The following is a 19,805-nucleotide window of genomic DNA, read 5'->3' as shown; positions in this document are numbered from 1 at the left end:
GTGCATGGCTTGTGCTCTTGTGTGCTCGTGTGTCTCTGTGTAGTGATATGTTTGGTGGGTGTAGTTTGGTAGAAAGAAAATAGTTCCTAAATTAAACTGACAACTCACAACAAGGTCTGTGGATTATCTTGAGTAACCGGGTCATGATTTCTGGAAAGAACCATTTGAAAAAGAAACATTTTCAAATGTATTTTTTGGGGAATGTAACCACCACAAGCCGAGTGCCATCTATTTCCATTATACTGGAGAGAAGGCGTCATCTCTACAGCCAATATCTCCAACACTTGGCATCTCACATCAAAACTATCCAGACCAATAAATAGCACTACAGATATGAGGAAAAATATCTGCTTTTGATTTTGCGGTAAAGCTTCCCTTTAAGTTTCGCATTATTGTGAATGTACTTAGTTACTTTTAAGCACTGAGCTTATTTCTCATCAGAGGCGTCAACTCAGTGCCGAGAAAGGCAGCCGTCTCTGCACCGCCTCCTGCACTTCCTCTGCACCACTTATTTAGGTGTTAAAGTGTTCAACAGTTTCACATTTACAAGCCAACCACAGCTGCAGCACTCACTGCACTCATCGTCTGTTACTTAAGCATAATTATTTTCTTCTCTATACTAACTATGATGTTAATGGCCAACACAGGTGGATGGTCGCTTTACTTCCTGGTTGCTGTAATTCCAGGTAAGTTTGATAATATTCATATCTTATTTCACTCTGAGACAATGAGCCAAACTCTCTGCAGACTGCTCTCTGTCTTTTTTCTTTAACACAACTCAGTATTATGGGGGGAATTTTTACATAGGGCTAGTGATGGTTTGCACATCTTTACCACCCCTTTGTCCCCAAAATGAAACAGCTAAACTCAAACACAAATACACTTACATGATGAATGCTGCACATGTTTCATCACGTAACCCATTATGTAATTATGTGCACAAATGCAGGAAGGTCAGTGATAATGGCTGCAAACCTGGGATTGGGACTCTTCTAGTAATTGTTTTCATTTATCTTTAATAGTTTGGCATTAAATTATGGTCTCCAAATTGCTGTTTCACCTTCTCCTTAAACAGTGGTATTTCCTTGCAATTGTTCAGTGTGAGTGCTGTCTGTGCTGTGTCATAAATGAGGCTGTTCTGGTTTCCTCCCACACACTGATCGTTGTTCAGTGGTCTTCAGTGGTCCCACACGTCTGTCTTTCTTTCTCCCTCTGTGGTTTCAGAAAACAGGTGACAATGATCAGACTCATTTTTCACGGCAGTGACACCACCACATCCACGTCTTCATTGGCAAATATCTTTGAAATAGAGGTTTTTAACATTACATTTTGCAGCAGCAGTAGCTTTCAAACAGTACAGACAGCCTCATATTTATTTCATATTAACGATTACAAAAAAATGTATTTTCTTGTAATAAGATGGACAAAGCAGAGACCAAAAGTGGTATGATTTCTTTAATTATTTCAACTAGAAGCATGTAATTGGATTTTTTTTAAAGGAATCAGTGAAGCATCAGTGAAGTAGAAAGTAAACCAGGCCTTCTGCATTATGACTCAATCTGGTGATGCTGTCTTTTAGAGGGGTCCTGTGTCAAAATACACTCTCTGCTGTGCTCTACTGGTGAATATTCTTAATTTAAGTTTGTTTAAGCAGATTATAAATTACTGACACTGAAAAACTTTGTCAGGGTGCTGGCTGGTTTCTGGGTCTGTGTCAGCTGTGGGCACAGGACTTAATTGATTTTGCATTGCTACGTTTTATATAACTTTTTTTTTAAAATCAGGTAATTAACAGATGTTGAGAGAGACATGTCTATTCCTTCACCAGGTGTCCTCCTACAGACAGACAACAGCTCCATCCAACCCAGCCCTAATTTTGAGCTGCCCTCTGAGACTCACATTGACCAGCCGGTGTTGCATCACTCCGAGTCTGTTCCTCCAATAGGTGCACACCAACACAACACCACATATATGACAAACATTTAAAACAAAAGCATCCATTTCTGTTGTCCATGTATTGCAGAGACATTGTGCACACAATTTGATATAGGAAACATTTTGGCAAAATAAAAACTGTGAGATGCAATATAAAATTGACACTTTTGCATATTTGAAATACACTTACAGTGCCATACATGCAGTGTAAAGCCTGACGTACAGCATCCTAATGATGTAAAGCTAGTTGTGTTACCTTCAGATAATACATTAATCATCTGCACCAGTTAGTTAATTTGCAATTTAAGACACTCAACTGAGTCTATGGCTCATTTTTTCTCTATGCATTTCTGTAGTTTTAAGGGAATATTAAAAAAAAAAAAAACGAAGCAGAAAAAATCTGGAACTCTGTTGGCTGCAACAACACAATCAGTGTGTAAAGTAAAACAGACGAAAGAACACATTTGGAAGTTCTAGATAATATTATGACACTGTGTCCAATCATGTTGTGCAATAATAACATTACATGTGGTATTTCTTTCGGTGTGTGTGTGTTTGTTCACAGGAACCTACATGCTGAAAAACCATGTTGGGAAACCTTGTATCAAAGCCACCATGGGAGCAGAGTACATTGTCACTGAGAAAAAGGTTAGAGGCTGTGACTGGCTCAGCAGTGTGTGTGTGTCTGACAGGTTTATTAATTTGTGAATAGAGCGCTGTGTGTTTTCCTCGGTGTGTAATTTTCTAGTATTTCAGCACTTTTTGTAGAGCGTTTGTGTTTGTGTCAGCATGTCTGTGAGACATTTTGCTCAGACTGTTCAAACTGTATTCATCTAAAACCATCAGCTCTTTGTAAGACATGTTTACACTCACTGAGGCTTGATACATATTTAAATGTAAATTTTGACTGTCTTGTGTCTCCAGTATAAGTGGAGAATGTTAATACAGTCATGTTTTTGGTGCAAGGTAAACAATCTAGTCAAAGAAGAGAAACAGACTTGTGACACCATTGTTGTGATATAATGTGATGTTCCTCTCCTATGTTCATTCAGATGACTTGGTATTTCAACCTGGACCCCTCCAGGGTCAGGATCGATGGTAACTGTAGCAAAGAAGCTGCTGTACTCTCTCTCACGCTGCCAGACAGAGCTGCCAATCTGCAGTTCAACTTCAGAAAGGTACGACAAATTTAACATCAAAGAGGCTGTCTACTTCTATCGTGAGTAGAAAAAAGGCTCTGAAAATGTGTTTGCGAAAGTATGATGGGAGAAAAAAAAATCACAAAATAGTTTCTGTATCAAAACTACTGTATGTCATAGGAATACAATTTATCCGAGCATCGGTGAGTCCTCCAGCTAGATATCAACACACAAATGATGAAAAAATGATTGTTTAGTTGGATCTGTTCAGACTATATGAATCAGCTTCAGTCTCTTGTGTTTTTGTGTCCAGGAAAATAGCTTCTTTTCTGTCACCGAGCTGACTGCTCAAATATCTCCCCTGCCTGTCTGTCAAAGATGTGCCAGTAAGAACACATGCCAAAAAATTGGATGACAGATTTCATATATTCCTCATTTGGAACAACGACCTGCAAACACTGAGAATGTCCCTGTCGTACATCCTCTTCCTCCCAGATAAGACTTACTCGGGTTTGTTGGCCGATGACAAGCTGTTCACAGCAGCTATCGGACAGAGCTTCAGGTGCAAATCTGAGAACCTGCTTGAGATGTCGTCCGAGCTGAAGATCAAGCTGGTTCCTCTGCAGATGCAGGCGTTCACTCTGCCTGAGGGACGGTATGGAGAAGGTGACTGATCTGATCATTTGTATTCATACAGTGATGTAGGGGTTAATTAAGTCTGCTCCACAAACTAAAGCTAAAGCTATGATCACATGCAAGCTTGTGAAGCTGTTTTGGGAAGACATGGATCACATTCAAGATGCTCTGTAAAAAGTAACTCAACACTTCACTTAAAATTGTCTTTATTGGACAGAATACTCACTACATAACAGTCTTGTCTGTGCTTCCTGTCTGGTCTTCAAACCAAACAAAAACATAAGTAAATCAGAGATTATGAGAACCACATTCGCAAGTTTTTCCATGTATATAAATACAGATATTTTCATGTCTATATAGGCTTGTATTCTACAGTTGTAATGTTCTTGTTTTTAAAGGTCCAGTGTGGAGGATTTAGGGGGATCTATTGGCAAAAATGGAATATCATACAATAAGTATGTTTTTCTTTACTGAATGTTGACCTGAACATAAGAGTAGTTGTGTTTTTGTTACCTCAGAATAAGAATTTTCTATCTACAGAGGGAGCAGATGCTCATCCATAAATGCTTTTACAGTGGCCCAGAACGGACAAACAAAACACTGGCTCTAGATAGATAGAGCCGTTTGTGTTTTTGCATTTACATGTATGTGCCAGCAACTATAGTTAGCAGCCCATCTGCCCGCAGTAGCGTCAGAAAAACAGTGATCTTTGCATAACTTATAGCAAACAGTGTTGGAGAAACACTGATTGTGAGATGAATTGCTTTGTTTAGTGTTACTCTGGTGATAATCACTGGATCGTTTGTTATGGAGAGGAGGGGACCTCTGGAAAATTTGGCTCATGGGAAAAACCTTTTGAGCAATGAACACTGAAGGAATCCCAACCAGGAGTTCCTGCTTGGCACATGGTAGAAGTTTTACCATGTTGCATGCTAGAGGCCACTAATCCTGCACGCTGCTCCTTTAAAACACTTTTAAAACACATCCGAAACTCACCAATAGCTACAGTTTTGAGGAACATCGCACTGTTTAGCTCCTCACTGGCTTCATCAAAGTCCAATAGGGCAGTATGTAGCTGAGATAAATCTCACTTTGTAAAACAGGAAGTTATGAAAACGGTGGAGGCAATTCATGCTTTTTTCTGTCGGGTTTATATTGTTTTTATTTCTCTCAGACATCTAATGTGTGCCAGATACAGAAGATAAAATAATGGTGTTCCTGTCTTTCTGATTGAGAATATAGGCCTGTGTGGATATTCTGCGAGCGTCATTGTTTTGAGGATGCCATTTTTTGAGAGTGATAATTTGTCCCATTGGACTGAGTTTGGGCCCAGTTAGAATCTGCTGCAGAATTTTTAAGTGTCCTGTGTGATCTATAAATGATGGAGAGAAAACAGCCTGGCTCTAAAAGCAGTGAACCTGTGGCCTTCTGCAGGATCTCTGAGAGGTTCATATGGTTACTGTAACAAAAACATTTTGATCAAAGTAATTGGTATGTGTGTGTGTGTGTGTGTGTGTGTGTGTGTGTGTGTGTGTGTTTTCAAACAAACAACTAATAATTTCTTCTTAAATTAAAGTTCTTATTTGTGTTAAATCATTCTCCTCTTTCCTCCTGCATGTTGCTCTCCTCCTGTTGTTCGCCTCAGAGGTGGAGTGTTGGGTCGACATTAACAAGCAAGTTATTCCAGTCATCGTCGGGGCCATAGTGGTGGGTCTCATTCTGATTGCTGTGCTGACCTTCCTGGTAATTAAAGACCGCCGCAGAGGAGGATATGACAGGTTGTGAGCTCTGTGAGAAACTGAATAGAGACTTACGCCACCTCAAATAATATTTAATTCTCAGTTACTGTTATAAAAAGTTTTCAGATCTGCTCTCTCAGTCTGACATGTCCTATTAAAATGAAAGTGTTGTTAAATTAATTCATTTGACTTTCCTTTCCTTGATTTTTATTAAGAATATATATTTTTTTATCTCCTATTCTCTTCTATATCAATTATATTTCACATATCATTTCAGTTTTACTCTGCTTTCAGTAGTAACTTTTGTTCCCCTCTGTTTGTTGTAATTGCATTATGTGCTTTATCATAACCCTGAGTGTTGCAGAATAAACTATTGCAGCTCTATTATCCTTTACCAGTTAATTTGGGTTGACTAAAGTAAACAACATGACACTTAAAAAACTGCAAAAATAATATGTAACTCAAATATATTATAGTGGCACCAGTATAGATGTTAAATATGTGTTTTTCAACTAATTTCTGTTTAAAAATCTCTGCATTGCTTTGTTAGGAATTTTTGTTGTTTATCAAATAAATGAGTTTTATGTTATAATTCTTGTGAGTGTGAACAATAACAACATGTATTTATTTCCTGTACTTCATCGAGAGAATATACAATTTTCTATATTATTCTTTAAACATTTTATCATATTTTAGATTTTCCTTATATTCGCCACCTGTTTCATAGAGAAACGCCGCCCTCTGCTGGTGCTTTGTGGTTACTGCAGCGCCCTCCGCCTCCACATCCTTCTTTCTCATTGGCTGTCGATACTACGAGTCCTTGGAAAGGTCAGAAATAGTGATACAGATATTTACAAGCGTGTGGCAGCCGATATTAGTGCGATTATAATATTGTAAGGCCCCAAATATTTCTCCCTGGTCGAAGTTGAATGACTTAGTGCAGTTGAATCGGAACAACATCGTGTATGAGAGGGTTAATAAATTACCGCTTCGCCTTTTCCTCCTCATCTGGTCATTAGTGTGTTAGCTAGCTAGCAGCTAGCCTCAGCAGCTGTTAGCTATGGCTGCAGTTATTCTGAGTTTCCCAACTCTGCAGGGCCTGAGGATATTCACACAGTGAGTACATTAAAGCGTTACTTTACTGTTATGATTTTGTCTAAACACAGGTTGCCCCCTTTAAGATTATCTTTCACCAACCAGCTTCATTTAACCTTTTTATTAACGTTAGCTTTCTGCTAAAGTTTTCAGCGCTAACCTCCCTCAGGTCTGAGCTAACCTGTGCAGCTATCATTGCAACACATCACGTTGTAAATTATCTGCTGCTGTTCATGTTTAGTGACCTCGTCACCGTGAGGTTATTTGTCTCCACAACGGCACCGTGCTGATAAAATGTTTTTCATTTTTGCGAGCAAGTGAATCAGATAAAAGCTGAGCAAGGTTAAATAAAGGTATCAATGTGTCAGCTAGCATGGCTAATGTTGCTGATAGGGTACAACATGCACACTGTTGTGTGTATACCTCTGCGACCCCCCCCCCCCCCCCCTCACTGAGTATCAAAGTGATCTGAGTTATTTAGGCTTGGTTGCGCTTTACTGTACGTGCTGTTTCATAAATAAGCATTTCTTCCATCCAGCATCTCAATGCCCTCCACTGATACAGACATTTGAATTACACTGAAGTTGTTGTCCTCTTCTTTCCCCAGAAAACTGTCATGGACCAAAAGAGGCGTGAGGCTCGTTTCAGGAGGTGAGTGATAGAAATATTTTAGTTAGTTGGTTTAGTTTCGCTTAGTTTTACTTTATTTTATTATTGATTTGAAAAGCAATCACAACAGAAGTTGCTCTATTGCATTTGAACTTCTAATTAAAAACCTTTCTTTATTTCTGGATTTTATTTTGATCATTCCATTGATTGTTAAATCTACAAAATGTCAAAAAATAGAGAAAAATGCCCATTGCAAGTTTCCTGGAGCCTAACATGACTAATCCATCCTGCTTGTTTTTGTCAGAATTACAATCCCAAACCCCAAAATATTAACTTTTTAATGACAAAAGAAACATAACTTTGTCACGTTTAGAAAGTTGGAAGCAGAGAATATTTAATATTTTTGCTTGACTTAAACAAGTCTAAATATTAGACTTGTACGCACTGTGTATCCCAAATCATTGTCTGTGCTGTGGTTGTTTTGTATAAACAAGAACAATATCATTCCAACAGATTTTTAACAATAAAATGTCTTAGCTCCAAGGTGGAAATTATTGTTAAGTTAATTTTAAGAACATTTAATTATTTCCATGGTGTCTGCTGTGCTTTTCCCAGGGGTGGGAAGGATAGAAAAAGTGCTGATCGCCAATCGAGGAGAGATTGCGTGTCGTGTGATGCGCACGGCCAAGAAGATGGGTGTCCGCTCTGTGGCTGTGTACAGTGATGCTGACAGACACTCCATGCATGTGGCCATGGTGAGATGCTGTCTTTCAAAGAACTCGGCTAAACCTTTTAGTGTTTTTAATCATCTGCTTCTCAGTCTTTGCTTTCAGACTTTACAGACTTGCATTTGGTATGTTCAATGAAATTTTTTTTTTGTTTTTCATAGGCAGATGAAGCGTACCACATTGGCCCTCCACCCTCTCAGCAGAGTTACCTCTCGATGGAGAAAGTTTTGGAAGTGGCAAAGAAATCTGGATCGCATGTGAGTAATACTCTACTTGTTGACAGCAGTTTGGGGAAGAGAAGCAATGCTGCCATTTTCCTGTAGTCAAGCTACTTCAGAAAACTACAATGGATAATATGCTGTGCAATTCTTTTAACCCCTTTGTTCAACTATTCTGCTTTGACCAACAAGGGGCTTTGACAGTGTTAGCTGAGATGCTTTAGAAAATGTCTTTGTGTGTGTAGGCAGTCCACCCTGGTTATGGCTTTCTGTCAGAAAACACAGAGTTTGCAGAGGCGTGTAAACAGGAAGGCATCATCTTCATTGGCCCACCTTCCTCTGCCATCCGTGACATGGGCATTAAAAGGTAATACACACAAAACAATACATTTATATCCTTCTCTCTTTTTTAAAGTGTTTTTGGCACCTAAAAAGACAAATGTTGTGTTGTGTAACAAATGTTGTCTACCCCTGTAGGAACTGGTGTCATTTCAGGAGCAATGATTTATTAGATACAGCATAAACAGCCAAATACAGGAAAAAAAAGCAATATTATGTGCCATTCACTTATATTCTGTCCCTCTTTTTTTAGCACATCTAAACACATCATGTCAGCTGCTGGAGTGCCAATCATTGGTGGTTACCACGGAGAAGACCAATCAAATGAGAGGCTGCAAGCAGAGGCTGCCCGGATTGGATACCCCGTCATGATTAAGGCAGTCCGTGGAGGAGGTGGGAAGGTGAGAGGACATATAAGAGCCCAAATGACTTCGACTAATTAACTTAGGTAACATAAAATAACCTTGTGTGTGTGTGTGTGTGTGTGTGTGTGTGTGTGTGTTAAGGGGATGCGTATTGCACAGTCAGACTCAGACTTCTTAGAGCAGTTGGAGTCTGCAAGAAGAGAAGCCAGAAAATCCTTCAACGATGATGTCATGCTGGTTGAGAAGTTTGTAGAGGATCCCAGGTGAAAAAAATAAGTTCACACACTCACTCAGATACTGCTGACCAGTCAGTTCTACCACCTTATTATGCTTATATAAAGATTAATTTGTCCGTTTATTTCTTTCTTCTGTAGACATGTGGAGGTTCAGGTGTTTGGGGACATGCACGGTAACGCTGTCTATCTGTTTGAGAGAGACTGCAGCGTCCAGAGGAGACATCAGAAGATCATAGAGGAAGCACCAGGGGTGAGTGATTAATAGTGATCAGTGTGAATTATTCTGACTGAGGAAGGAACTGTAAAAGATCCCGATACGTGGGTACATTTCTCACATCCAGATCACAGGAGACTGACTTGAAGTTTGAGCTGACTATAAGTTAATTAACATCTATAGCCCCTGGGCAGGAAACAGAGCAACATTTCTGTTAAGCAAATTAAAACTTTTGTATGAAAACACAGTTATAAGACAATACATTTTCAACTACAACACCTGCTACAACAGCAGCAAGATTTGCATTTATGCATAATGGGTGCATGGTTGGTGTGATTTTTAGACATCATTTTATCCCATATCAGTGTTTTTCCTTTTCTAACATGGTGACAAAAGCTGGACAAACTTTTCCACGCAGATTTCATTCCAGATTTGATGGTGGAGTTTACGGCCGCACTAATTATCCTGACACTGTGTTACATTTCATGTGGATATATGGTGTGAAACTGTGTATTAGGGCTATGATCACTTAAATATTTGTGTCAGCTGTTTAAAGTTTTTCACTCTGTTTCTATATGTGTGTGTTCAGCCTGATATCAGTCCTGAGGTTCGGAGGAAACTTGGAGAGGCAGCAGTTCGAGCAGCCAAGGCTGTCAACTATGTCGGGGCAGGTGAGACACACAAACACACACCTGCACACACCACATCACAGTGCCTCAGACTCAGAACACACAGTATACAGACAATGCATTGTTTGACTTCCTGTGTAGGTACGGTGGAGTTCATAATGGACGCCCAGCATAACTTTTACTTCATGGAAATGAACACCAGGCTGCAGGTGGAGCATCCCGTCTCTGAGATGATCACTGGGACTGACCTGGTGGAGTGGCAGCTCAGGGTAAGAGAGGAGGGAGGAAAGAAGAGTAAAAAGAGGGCATAAATGCTGACGGCTAAAAAACTTTCGGTCCGCTGATTGCTCTGTAAATCTCCTCCAGGTGGCAGCAGGGGAGCGCCTGCCTCTGCTCCAGGATGACATCATTTTACAGGGACACTCTTTCGAGGCTCGTATCTACGCCGAGGACCCAAACAACGACTTCCTTCCAGGGGCGGGACCTCTGCTGCATCTTTCCACCCCTTCACCAGACCAACACATACGCATAGAGACTGGAGTCAGGGAAGGTAGGGAGACTAGATCTGACTCTGGATGTTTTTACATGGACGTGTCCATTTTTCTACTTTCTGTCAATGCCTGATGTATCACAATAGCCCAACTGGCTGATTACACACACAAGAAAGATTAAAGTAAAAAGACCAAATAAAAGATAAATGTGGAAAATGTAGGGCATTTATTTTTTTTACTGTTTATGATTAGAATTTGACTGCTTCAGTCTGTGTAGATAATAAAGGATGGGCGGTTTAAAACTGATATTGTGTGTGTGTGTTTGTGTGTGTGTGTGTGTGTGTGTGTGTGTGTGTTTTTTGTTTACAGGGGACGAGGTGTCAGCACATTATGACCCAATGATTGCCAAGCTTGTGGTGTGGGGAGAAGACAGATCTGCTGCCTTAAAGAAGCTGCGCTACTGTTTACAACAGTACAATGTAAGACACACAGTCAGAGGATGCTTTACATATCATGCAGCTCAGCTTGTCTTTTGGTGCAGTTTTTGCTAAACTTAAAAAGCCAACATGTAGCCCGTGATTTAAATTATACAATAAATGCATGCAAAAGTGTCTATTAATAATTCAGGGTTCTGTGTCTTAACTTGTTTTGCCTCCCTGTCTTCAGATCGTAGGACTGAACACTAACATTAACTTCTTACTGAGTCTGTCGGGCCACCCGGAGTTTGAGGCTGGAAACGTGACCACCAGCTTCATCCCTCAGCACTATGCAGACCTCTTCCCCACTCCAAAGGCTCCCTCTGGGGAAACGATCTGCCAGGCGGCCCTGGGTCTGGTGCTGCAGGAGAGGAGACACACACAGGAGTTCACTCAGACCTCCACTGGTGAGGAGATAATATTTTTCTCATCAGGACAAATTATTTATAGCACATTTGATCTGAAGAGGTGATTGTATACTAAGTGTATTTATTGTGTGTGTTTGTGTGATTTTCAGACCCCTTCTCCCCATTCGGCTCCAGCAGCGGCTGGAGAAGCAACATTCAATTTAACAGAAACCTGACGCTGCAGCTGGGAGACAAAAGTGAGTAACAGACACCTCATGAGACTTTACTGCCCTCTAGTGTTTAAATAAACAAGGTAAGGCAGAGGAAGAAAAGACGAGAGAGAACCTCTGTTTTCATCAACAGGATAAAAGGTGGTAGGACCGCTGAAAGGCATTTTTGTTATTCTAAATAGTTAAACTTTTAGTTGAAATGCACTAAATGTACCACAGAGTTGCAATCCTAACTTTCGGCTAAAGACTCAAGGGTAGTTCAGATAAGATTACACAAAAAGAAAAAGAAGTTAAGATTCATCTTTTGAGCATTTTTTTGGATTAATTTATTGGTCTTAAAATATCAGAAAATAGTGACACATTTTCTAAACCACCTTCAGATTTCTTGTTTTGTCTCACTAACAGACCAAAACAAACTAGATGTAATTTTCAATCGTTAGGGATGATAACTGACTATTGATTAACTGGTCCTTAAGAATTTAATCGAACATGTGAAATTTAATCGATCTATCTATAGGCTGTGCATTGCTGTCAAAGTATATGCGATATGTTGCTGTGAGTTTTGATTGAGGAAGTTTTAATATTTTTCAAATAATGATTATTTGATTGTTAATTTTACTAATAATTGATTAAGAAAAGCGGGTATGATTTGCAACCCCATTAATGATGTGAACAAAGAAAAGCAGAAAGTCCAGAAAATTTGAAACCCTGGAACCAGAAAATATTTTCTTGATAAATAACTAAAATAGTGGATCAAAAATGTTGTTAATTTTTACAAAAAATTATTTTCTTAAAAAGACCTAATTTCAGCGATGAGAGGATTACACCAGAATCATCTGAAATTCCAGTTCTGATTCAAAAGGTACTTGATTTTAAGTTTGCAACAGCAGCCAATAAGATATACTTTCAGTTTATTGTCATTGTCACAAACATCAGAAGCAGCACTTCAGTGCAATGAAAAACGTAGGCATTAGGCAAACATTATGCAGTAAAAAGAGATAAATACCTATGTACAGGGATTACATGGATGCATTGGGTGTCTCTGTCCTCATCACATATCTATTAACAGGATCACTGAGCCTGAAAGTTAAAAACTTTGTCTTCATTCAGTGTTTTGGATGCTTTAGAGTTATTTGTATGTGTTAAACTGTGTTGAAGAAATGGTGTATGGTGTGTGTTAGTTTTAATAAGATCAGTGCAGTTAGGGTCAACTCATAACTGCTTAATGACTGTTTAAATAATTAAATTTGGAGCTTATCTGGTCTGTGACATCGTGTTCATTAACTCATATTCATTATTCAAGATTTTCATTATAAATGTCACGGCAAGGCCAAAAATAAATTAGTGATGATGATGTTCGACCAAAGCCTCTGCGTTAAGATACTCCATCGTCTCCTCATGTTTGCTTCTTCACTCTTCTCAAACCTGTTTGGTCATTTGCAATTCCAACAAATTTCTGTTGTGTGGTTCCTGTCCTTAGAAGTTGATGTGGTCGTCATGTACAACAAAGACGGAAGCTACACAATGCAGGTGAGCTGGAATATGTTTGTTTTCATTTTTGTAGTTTTCCACTGAGAAGTACCCAGATTTTGCAAAGGGAGCAGATCAGATTTTTGCTCACATTATTGCATGATTGTGTTTTTCTTCCGTTATACGTTTTTTATTGTTTAAAAAACAAACAAACAATACATTTGCTAAACTTGAACATGGAAGTTAGGAACCGTGGTTTGACAAAATAGACACAACTCAAGGTCTACATGCCTTTTCTGGAGCTTTCAAGCACATCACACAGCCTTTAGCAGCAAATTGAATTCTAACTAAACTCCATTCACTAATGAAAACTGTGAGATGTGCAAAAAAATCCCGTAAAATCGAGTAAGTAGACTTTAAATTTAGACTATTCTGTCAAGCTAAGGTCAAGAATTGAAAGCATTAGTTTTTGAAAAGTAGGAGTAGTAGATGACGATATATCAGGATTGCAGGGGTGTATCTGTAGTAGCAGATCTGTCTCCTCCCCGTTTATTGTAAAAGTATTACATCTTTCAGATTGGGGAGGAGGTGTACCATGTGACTGGGGAGGTGGAAATGGAAGATGGAGCATCATTCCTGCATTGTTCTGTCAATGGCGTGAAGTCTCGTCCCAAACTGGTGATCCTGGACAACACAGTGCACCTCTTCTCCATGGTACGTTCCTCCCACTGCTGTTGACAATACAAACACAAGCCGAGTTAATGTGCATGCATCATTTTTCTACTCATAGTGTAGATACGAAGATTTGCATTTTGCAAATTCCCTAAGTCATTGAAGTATAACTCATCATCTTTCATGGTGGTTGCACAAGGATTTATGTTTATTTAAAGTTGTTTTAAAAAATACATTTATTACAGAAATTCCAGTAATTGTATAAGCTGATTTCTTCCAGACCTGAAACTAAAATTTTAGTTTCAGGTCTGTGTTTTAGAAAACAGTGAAAACGACCATCACAGTATCCTGGAAACCATCATGAAATCTTCTGTTGTGTCTGACAAACAGTCCAAAATCACAAAATAGTTAATTTGGTATTGCATCAGACAAAACAACACAGCAACACTCAATTCACATATTTCAGAGGCAGGAACCAGAGATTTTTTAAAAATTTCTTGCACTTTTTCTTAAAAAAATTAAAAAATACTTTTTTTTTTCTTAAACATAAAGCTACACAAGTGTGTACCTCATTTACACACCTCAGTTCCTCAAATATAAATCTACACATACTACTTTCTTTGTAAACCTCAACTATTTTAAATCTGTACAAAATGTGTGTTTATTTGCTTTCCCTATTTGGATTTATTGCAGTTCAGTTTTCCCAAACTGAGAGATTTTGTTGAGGCTGTAACTCACTGTTTTACCCAGTTGATTTAACGAGACCTACTCTTCACCTGTCACAGCAGAGTCTCTCTCTCTCTCTCTTTTTTTCTGTTTTAAGCGTCTGTCATCTTTAAGGACCGGTGACTGGGGACAAACACTCGGCGTCTGACATCAAGGGAAATTAAAGACTGTTCAGATCCTCTTTCCTGAGCTGCCAGTTAACTGTCGCCTCTGTTTCTGACATCTTTACGTCTTTCTGCAGGAGGGAAGCTCCCAGGTGTCTGTTCCTGTGCCTAAGTATCTGGCTGGTGTGAGCGGCTCCGGGGCCCAGGGTGGAGCTGTGGCCCCCATGACTGGAACCATAGAGAAGGTGAGTTTGGTTGTATTAACAAATGAATTATAATTAGCGGTGAATTTAGTTTTTGTCATGCAAAGGAATCTGCTTATTTACCTTCGGCTTCAGGCCAATCTAGTGATCACCAATGTCTCAAGTCATCATATTAAATAATGAATCGTTAATAAGAATATTTTGTATAACAGCACTGTATTTTGGGATACAACAGTAAAGAGCTATTAATAGAACATTATTCATAAAAAAATCACATAACATTAATAATATAAGCTTACAAAATGTTCAGCAGAAAGTACAACTAAAAAAACAGACTAAATTAGTGTACTAAAGTGTTTTGTTTACAGTTGAGATTTAAAGTGTGATATGTACAGTATGTACAGAGAACAAACAAATAACCAAATTAACAAACAAACAAAAAAGCCAAAATATCTAAAAGAGCAATAAAAGAAAAGTGCAAATAAGTGTGCCAAAGTGAAGATGGATGTGCAAGTGAGTCCAGTGCAGATGGTGAGTTCACCTGCCACACAGAGGGGAGCAATAAATACTCCTTTTGTACCCAGAGCATTGAAAGTAACAGATTAACATGTTGTTAATTAGACCGCAAGATACAAAATGTTCATAACTGAGCTGTAGAGGTGTTGGTGGATGTATTTTTCACTGTTGGGACAGGCCAGTTGTTTCTCCACGTTTCTAGTCTCTATGCTAAGCCAAGCTAGCAGCGTGACCATAGTTTCACATATAGCACACAAACGCAAGAGTGGTATCAGTCTTCTTATCTCTCTGCAAGAAAGTGTATATGTCATAACTTTAAACTATTTTAAGTTTAAAGTCAAGAATTATCAAATGAAGTTGTCAGCACAAAAAAAGTATGTAATACTTTTAATGTGCGCAACAGCAGAAAGAAAGGGATGCATTTCAGCCTCTGGCTTTCCTCTTTGTTACTGAGACATTTGTGGGTGTGGCCTCTATTAAATATCAACCAACTGATAGGGATAATCAAAATAACAATCAGAAATCAAATACCAGTAGGAAAAACAGTAAATTTAAGTCAAATTTATTCCATTCTTGCAAGAATCAGATAAATGATCAGTTGATTTATAAACTAACAAAAGAAAATGCATGTATGTCCATATGCAAACTCATCATGTGTTTCACCACAGATTTATATCACGAAACAAGTGTTATATTAAAACTGCAGGTAAAAGTTGCTGCATTTCTTCAGTGAACTCACTGGTGAAACTTCTTTTTATTATGAGTATAAGCACTGTAATCCACTAATACTGATATAGAAAATAATTGACTCTGTGACAGAGTTGCGGTTCTATTATTTTTTATTTATGGGGGCACCTCTCACTGTGCTATTGTTTACCCTCATAACACTAGCAGCCAGTGTAATGAGACAGAAGCAGAGGTGATAAGAGCGGACGGACTACCATATTTTGAATAACTGAGAAGAAATTGACTGAGCTGTGAATTGAAAAAGAGAATTACAGCAATAAAATGATAAAGTAATTAAGAAATAAAATATCCTTGTTACCTCAGGTAATTTTCTTGTACTTTTGATTAATTTCTTGCTCATTTTTGGGTCATTTCTTTTTCCGTTGCTCATTGGCTTCCTCCCATGTTTTTGAAAAATCAAGCCGATTTGCTCAGATTTCACATGGTCAAATCTGATACGTTTGAAAAACCAGCAACAACAAGTAAGTGGGGATAAAATATGGGTCCTTGAAAAGTAATAGAAAGTTTTGAATTCCATCCATGCAAACGTGTGGAAACCCAGGTACAAATATATAATCTGTGGTATTGTGTTCAGGTCATGGTGAAGGCTGGAGACAAAGTGGCTGTAGGCGACCCGCTGATGGTCATGATCGCCATGAAGATGGAGGTGAGGGACTCCTGCGGGCTCTGCCACACACACCTTTTAATGCAGAGTCACACTCTCTATGCTGAGCCTGTAACAATGTTTGTTTCTCTCTGTGCAGCATACGATCAGAGCGCCCAAATCAGGTGTGATCAAGAGGGTTTTCTTCAGCGAGGGCTCTCAGGCCAATCGCCACGCTCCTCTGGTGGAACTGGAAGAGGAGGCAGAGGAGGAGGGGCAGGCGAGCAGCCAGTAAAACAGACTCAAACACACAATCACAGCCACAAATACACACTAACAGGTAGGAGAGAGCCCAGAACGAGTTACTGTGACCGCCGGAAGACAAATGAGCCAATCTGAACCGGCTTGGCGTCCATCACTTGATTAACATTTCTAAAAATGCGAGTCAGGACCTGAATCATCTGTTGGTAGCGAGTCTGGTTCAGTCTGGAATGGATCGGTCAAATACTTTCACATATAGGAAGGTCAAAAACAGTTACAGTGATGTGAAATCTCCCTGGGTTCCTCTTATGTACAGTTGCCTTTAACCCGTCACAATATTATCTTCATGTTGATTTTAGAACTTTTGTTTGTCCCTGCTTTTCTTTCTTGTGCGTTTATATGTGTAAATCAGTCAATCTCTGTCAACTTCTGTTTGCAAAATATGTTTTTCCACGTCTCTCATCTCTGTGTTTCTGCACTTCTTTACCGATGAGGATGACAGCTGAGTTTTCCTCTCTAAGCACACAATGCGTACTTATTAATCTTTACATCGTGACAAAATTAAATAATTGAACGTGAGGTCATCTGATTCAGAAAGTATTGAGTAGATAGAATGGCAAGAATGAAATCAGACAAATTACTTACAGAATTATGCCACATTGGACTAAAAGAATAGTTACTGATTACTGAAGGGGGCAAACCTTTACCTTTACCTTTACCTTAATATATCTACTGAATACAATCAACTTGTAATGCTTTATTACAGGTTTATATGAGGGGAAAAAGCCATGAAGTTATTGTCGCTGTCTAGTAAGAGCCATGTAGTTCAAACTGTGTAGAGTTTTCTGCCAAACCCGCCTTTATAAGTTTAAAAAAAACTGTCTTGTAAATATCATGAAATATGGCAGTATTTAAAATGCATTGTCACTAAGCATGAAGCAATGCCTTATTTTTGAGTCATTAAGAACTGACACTTTGTAGCTACATGGCTTTCACTGGACAGTGATCGAGTGTCAAAGGAGAAAAGAGGCTGGATGTAAACTTATTGTGAGTATGAGAAAATATTTTGTACTTAAGGTTTGCTAATGTCCAATTTTTTCCAACATTTACACACACTGTCCTTCCAGACTGAATCCAAACTTTTCATATTGCCCTGAAAGTGTGTTTACTCTCTTAAATACAGCAGAGGTCTGCTGTAAGCCTCTGTTGTTGTAGGGGAGATTGTACCGTGGCACTAAACAGAAATGCCTTTTACAAAATTGGGAGGCAGGAAAACACTCCAGAATTATCAAATGATTCCCAACTTTTGTGACCGGATTCGGCTCTGATTTGAAAATATCCTGTAAAGGATGAAATGTCGGTCACTGAGGGCTTTAAACAGACCGATGGCTTGTTTCTTTGTAAATCTGCCATCAGTCTCAGTGAACTTGACCTGTGTCTGCTGACCACTCTCCTCTTACTAACCGGTGTGTTATGAGGCCTTGTAGCATAAAATTAATAGACACCTGTGTTTCATTTTGTAGATGTGTGACAGATGATTTATTGTTAGACATTGGAGTTGTGGGATACTGTAATAAAATGTTTCTAAATTATGCACAGCACCATGTCATATTTAAAGTACTTGGAAATGTTAGAAGGTGGGTTGCTTAAAATAAGACTTTTTAAAGAGGAAAACCACAAAAAAGCATCCTGACTTTTTCCCGACTTCTGTGTGTTTGTCTTTCCCTCCCTACGTCTGTTCGTCCATCTCAACAACTCCTCAAGGGAATTTCGTTAAATTTTGCACGAACGTTCACTTGGATTATACAACGAGTTAATTAGATTTTGGTGGTCATAGGTCAAAGGTCAAGGTCACTGTGACCTCATCAGCGTCATTCTTGTGAACACGATATCTCAAGAAGACTTTGTAGGAGTTCTTTCAAATTTGGCACAAATGTTCGAGTAGACACAAAAATGAGCTGTTTTGATTTTGGCATAGACTGTATATAAAAATGGATGACATGCGCCCACTTACACTTGTTATGCTGAGAGTGAGGTTAAATGAAGACACGGGCCTTGCCATTTTGCAATGGTGATGTCATTGAGAGCCCACATCTGCGCAGTAGTTATATCCGTGGTGGGGGAGTTCCTGTCAAAACAGCTGTCCAACCATCCCGTCTGTGCTAGTGACGGATTGGCTGTAACAGCTGTCAATTATGGCAGAAAAGCCCCCTTTTGTATAATTGAATACCTCATTAAAACTGGACTAATTGTAAAAACTATCACTTTAAAAAATCATTGAAAAATAATGAGAACTGTGTTCAGTGTCAGAAAACATCTTTTGGAAAAATGTATTTGGCATGTACATTGAGTTTTTAGTTTGGCCTGTGTTCCATTCGCTAACATGAAAGGGCAGACCTCAGGACCTTATACTGCAGTCAGAAACCAGGGAGCGATTGAGATTTAATAGCCTCACTTTGGGGGAGCTGTCATGTTGTCAATCTTTATATGAAGTCTATGGATTTTGGTGGTTAAAGGTCACAGTAACCTTGCATCCCTCTTATTCTCTCTGAGTCATACTATGATGTACTATATGATTACTTTTTGAAATCAAATGTATGACAGACTACAATATGACTTTTTAAAAATATTGTAATGACGTTTCCTATGAATTTATTGTCCTATTTTCGCTGACATACTATGCTATGACATTTTTATGAGTCCATATTGAACAACATACTATACTATGACATGTTTAGCCCATTTTGGACGACAAACTATGACATTTTGAGCCCATTTTGGACGAAAAACTATAGTATGGCATTTTCCTTACTATAGCCTTGCCTTTTTTTTCATTATTTCAACATGCTATATTATGGTGTTTTTGGCCATTTTCGCAACATTCTATGCTGTGACATGTCTATGCACGCTATTTTATGCTGTTTTGAGGTGTTGGTGTGCTGGTTTTTGACCATGTCATATTTTGCCATTTTTTGCCATACTATTGTGAGTCATTTTCGGTCATTTTTTCAACATGCTATATTATGGTGTTTTTGGCCGTTTGGCAACATTCTATGCTGTGGCGTGTTTCGGCATGCCATTTCATGCTGTTTTCAAT

At 38.8% G+C, this 19,805-nt stretch overlaps 2 protein-coding genes across 2 annotated transcripts; both read left to right on the top strand.

Annotated features, from left to right (window-relative positions):
• The first annotated feature begins 561 nt into the window (after nt 1–561).
• LOC121941316 (lysosome-associated membrane glycoprotein 3) lies at nt 562–5,964 on the top strand. The gene is made up of 7 exons (XM_042484093.1): nt 562–686; nt 1,829–1,945; nt 2,501–2,583; nt 2,988–3,113; nt 3,388–3,460; nt 3,570–3,740; nt 5,356–5,964. Exons 1-7 carry the CDS (start codon nt 626–628, stop codon nt 5,493–5,495), a joined length of 771 nt encoding a protein of 256 aa, XP_042340027.1. The 5' UTR covers nt 562–625; the 3' UTR covers nt 5,496–5,964.
• A 321-nt stretch (nt 5,965–6,285) lies between these two features.
• On the top strand, nt 6,286–18,306 carry mccc1 (methylcrotonyl-CoA carboxylase subunit). The gene is made up of 19 exons (XM_042483870.1): nt 6,286–6,565; nt 7,152–7,195; nt 7,769–7,908; nt 8,043–8,138; nt 8,345–8,466; nt 8,692–8,839; nt 8,945–9,066; nt 9,178–9,289; nt 9,843–9,924; nt 10,024–10,151; nt 10,249–10,432; nt 10,743–10,852; nt 11,040–11,256; nt 11,367–11,453; nt 12,907–12,956; nt 13,473–13,610; nt 14,536–14,643; nt 16,439–16,510; nt 16,608–18,306. Exons 1-19 carry the CDS (start codon nt 6,510–6,512, stop codon nt 16,740–16,742), a joined length of 2,151 nt encoding a protein of 716 aa, XP_042339804.1. The 5' UTR covers nt 6,286–6,509; the 3' UTR covers nt 16,743–18,306.
• Nucleotides 18,307–19,805: the final 1,499 nt, after the last annotated feature.

Source organism: Plectropomus leopardus, chromosome 3 (assembly GCF_008729295.1).
Source record: "Plectropomus leopardus isolate mb chromosome 3, YSFRI_Pleo_2.0, whole genome shotgun sequence".
Classification (NCBI taxonomy): domain Eukaryota; kingdom Metazoa; phylum Chordata; class Actinopteri; order Perciformes; family Serranidae; genus Plectropomus; species Plectropomus leopardus.
The sequence above is the reverse complement of the archived record's forward strand: the minus strand, read 5'-3'. Positions and strand labels throughout refer to the sequence as shown.

Bases quoted from the DNA above. Each gene is read 5' to 3' on its own strand.
- LOC121941316 (XM_042484093.1), top strand. From the start codon at position 626: ATGATGTTAATGGCCAACACAGGTGGATGGTCGCTTTACTTCCTGGTT. The intron at 3,461-3,569 runs GTAAGAACACAT...TCTTCCTCCCAG, and splicing joins TGTCTGTCAAAGATGTGCCA to ATAAGACTTACTCGGGTTTG. The intron at 3,741-5,355 runs GTGACTGATCTG...TGTTCGCCTCAG, and splicing joins TGAGGGACGGTATGGAGAAG to AGGTGGAGTGTTGGGTCGAC.
- mccc1 (XM_042483870.1), top strand. From the start codon at position 6,510: ATGGCTGCAGTTATTCTGAGTTTCCCAACTCTGCAGGGCCTGAGGATA. The intron at 8,467-8,691 runs GTAATACACACA...CTCTTTTTTTAG, and splicing joins CGTGACATGGGCATTAAAAG to CACATCTAAACACATCATGT. The intron at 13,611-14,535 runs GTACGTTCCTCC...GTCTTTCTGCAG, and splicing joins CAGTGCACCTCTTCTCCATG to GAGGGAAGCTCCCAGGTGTC.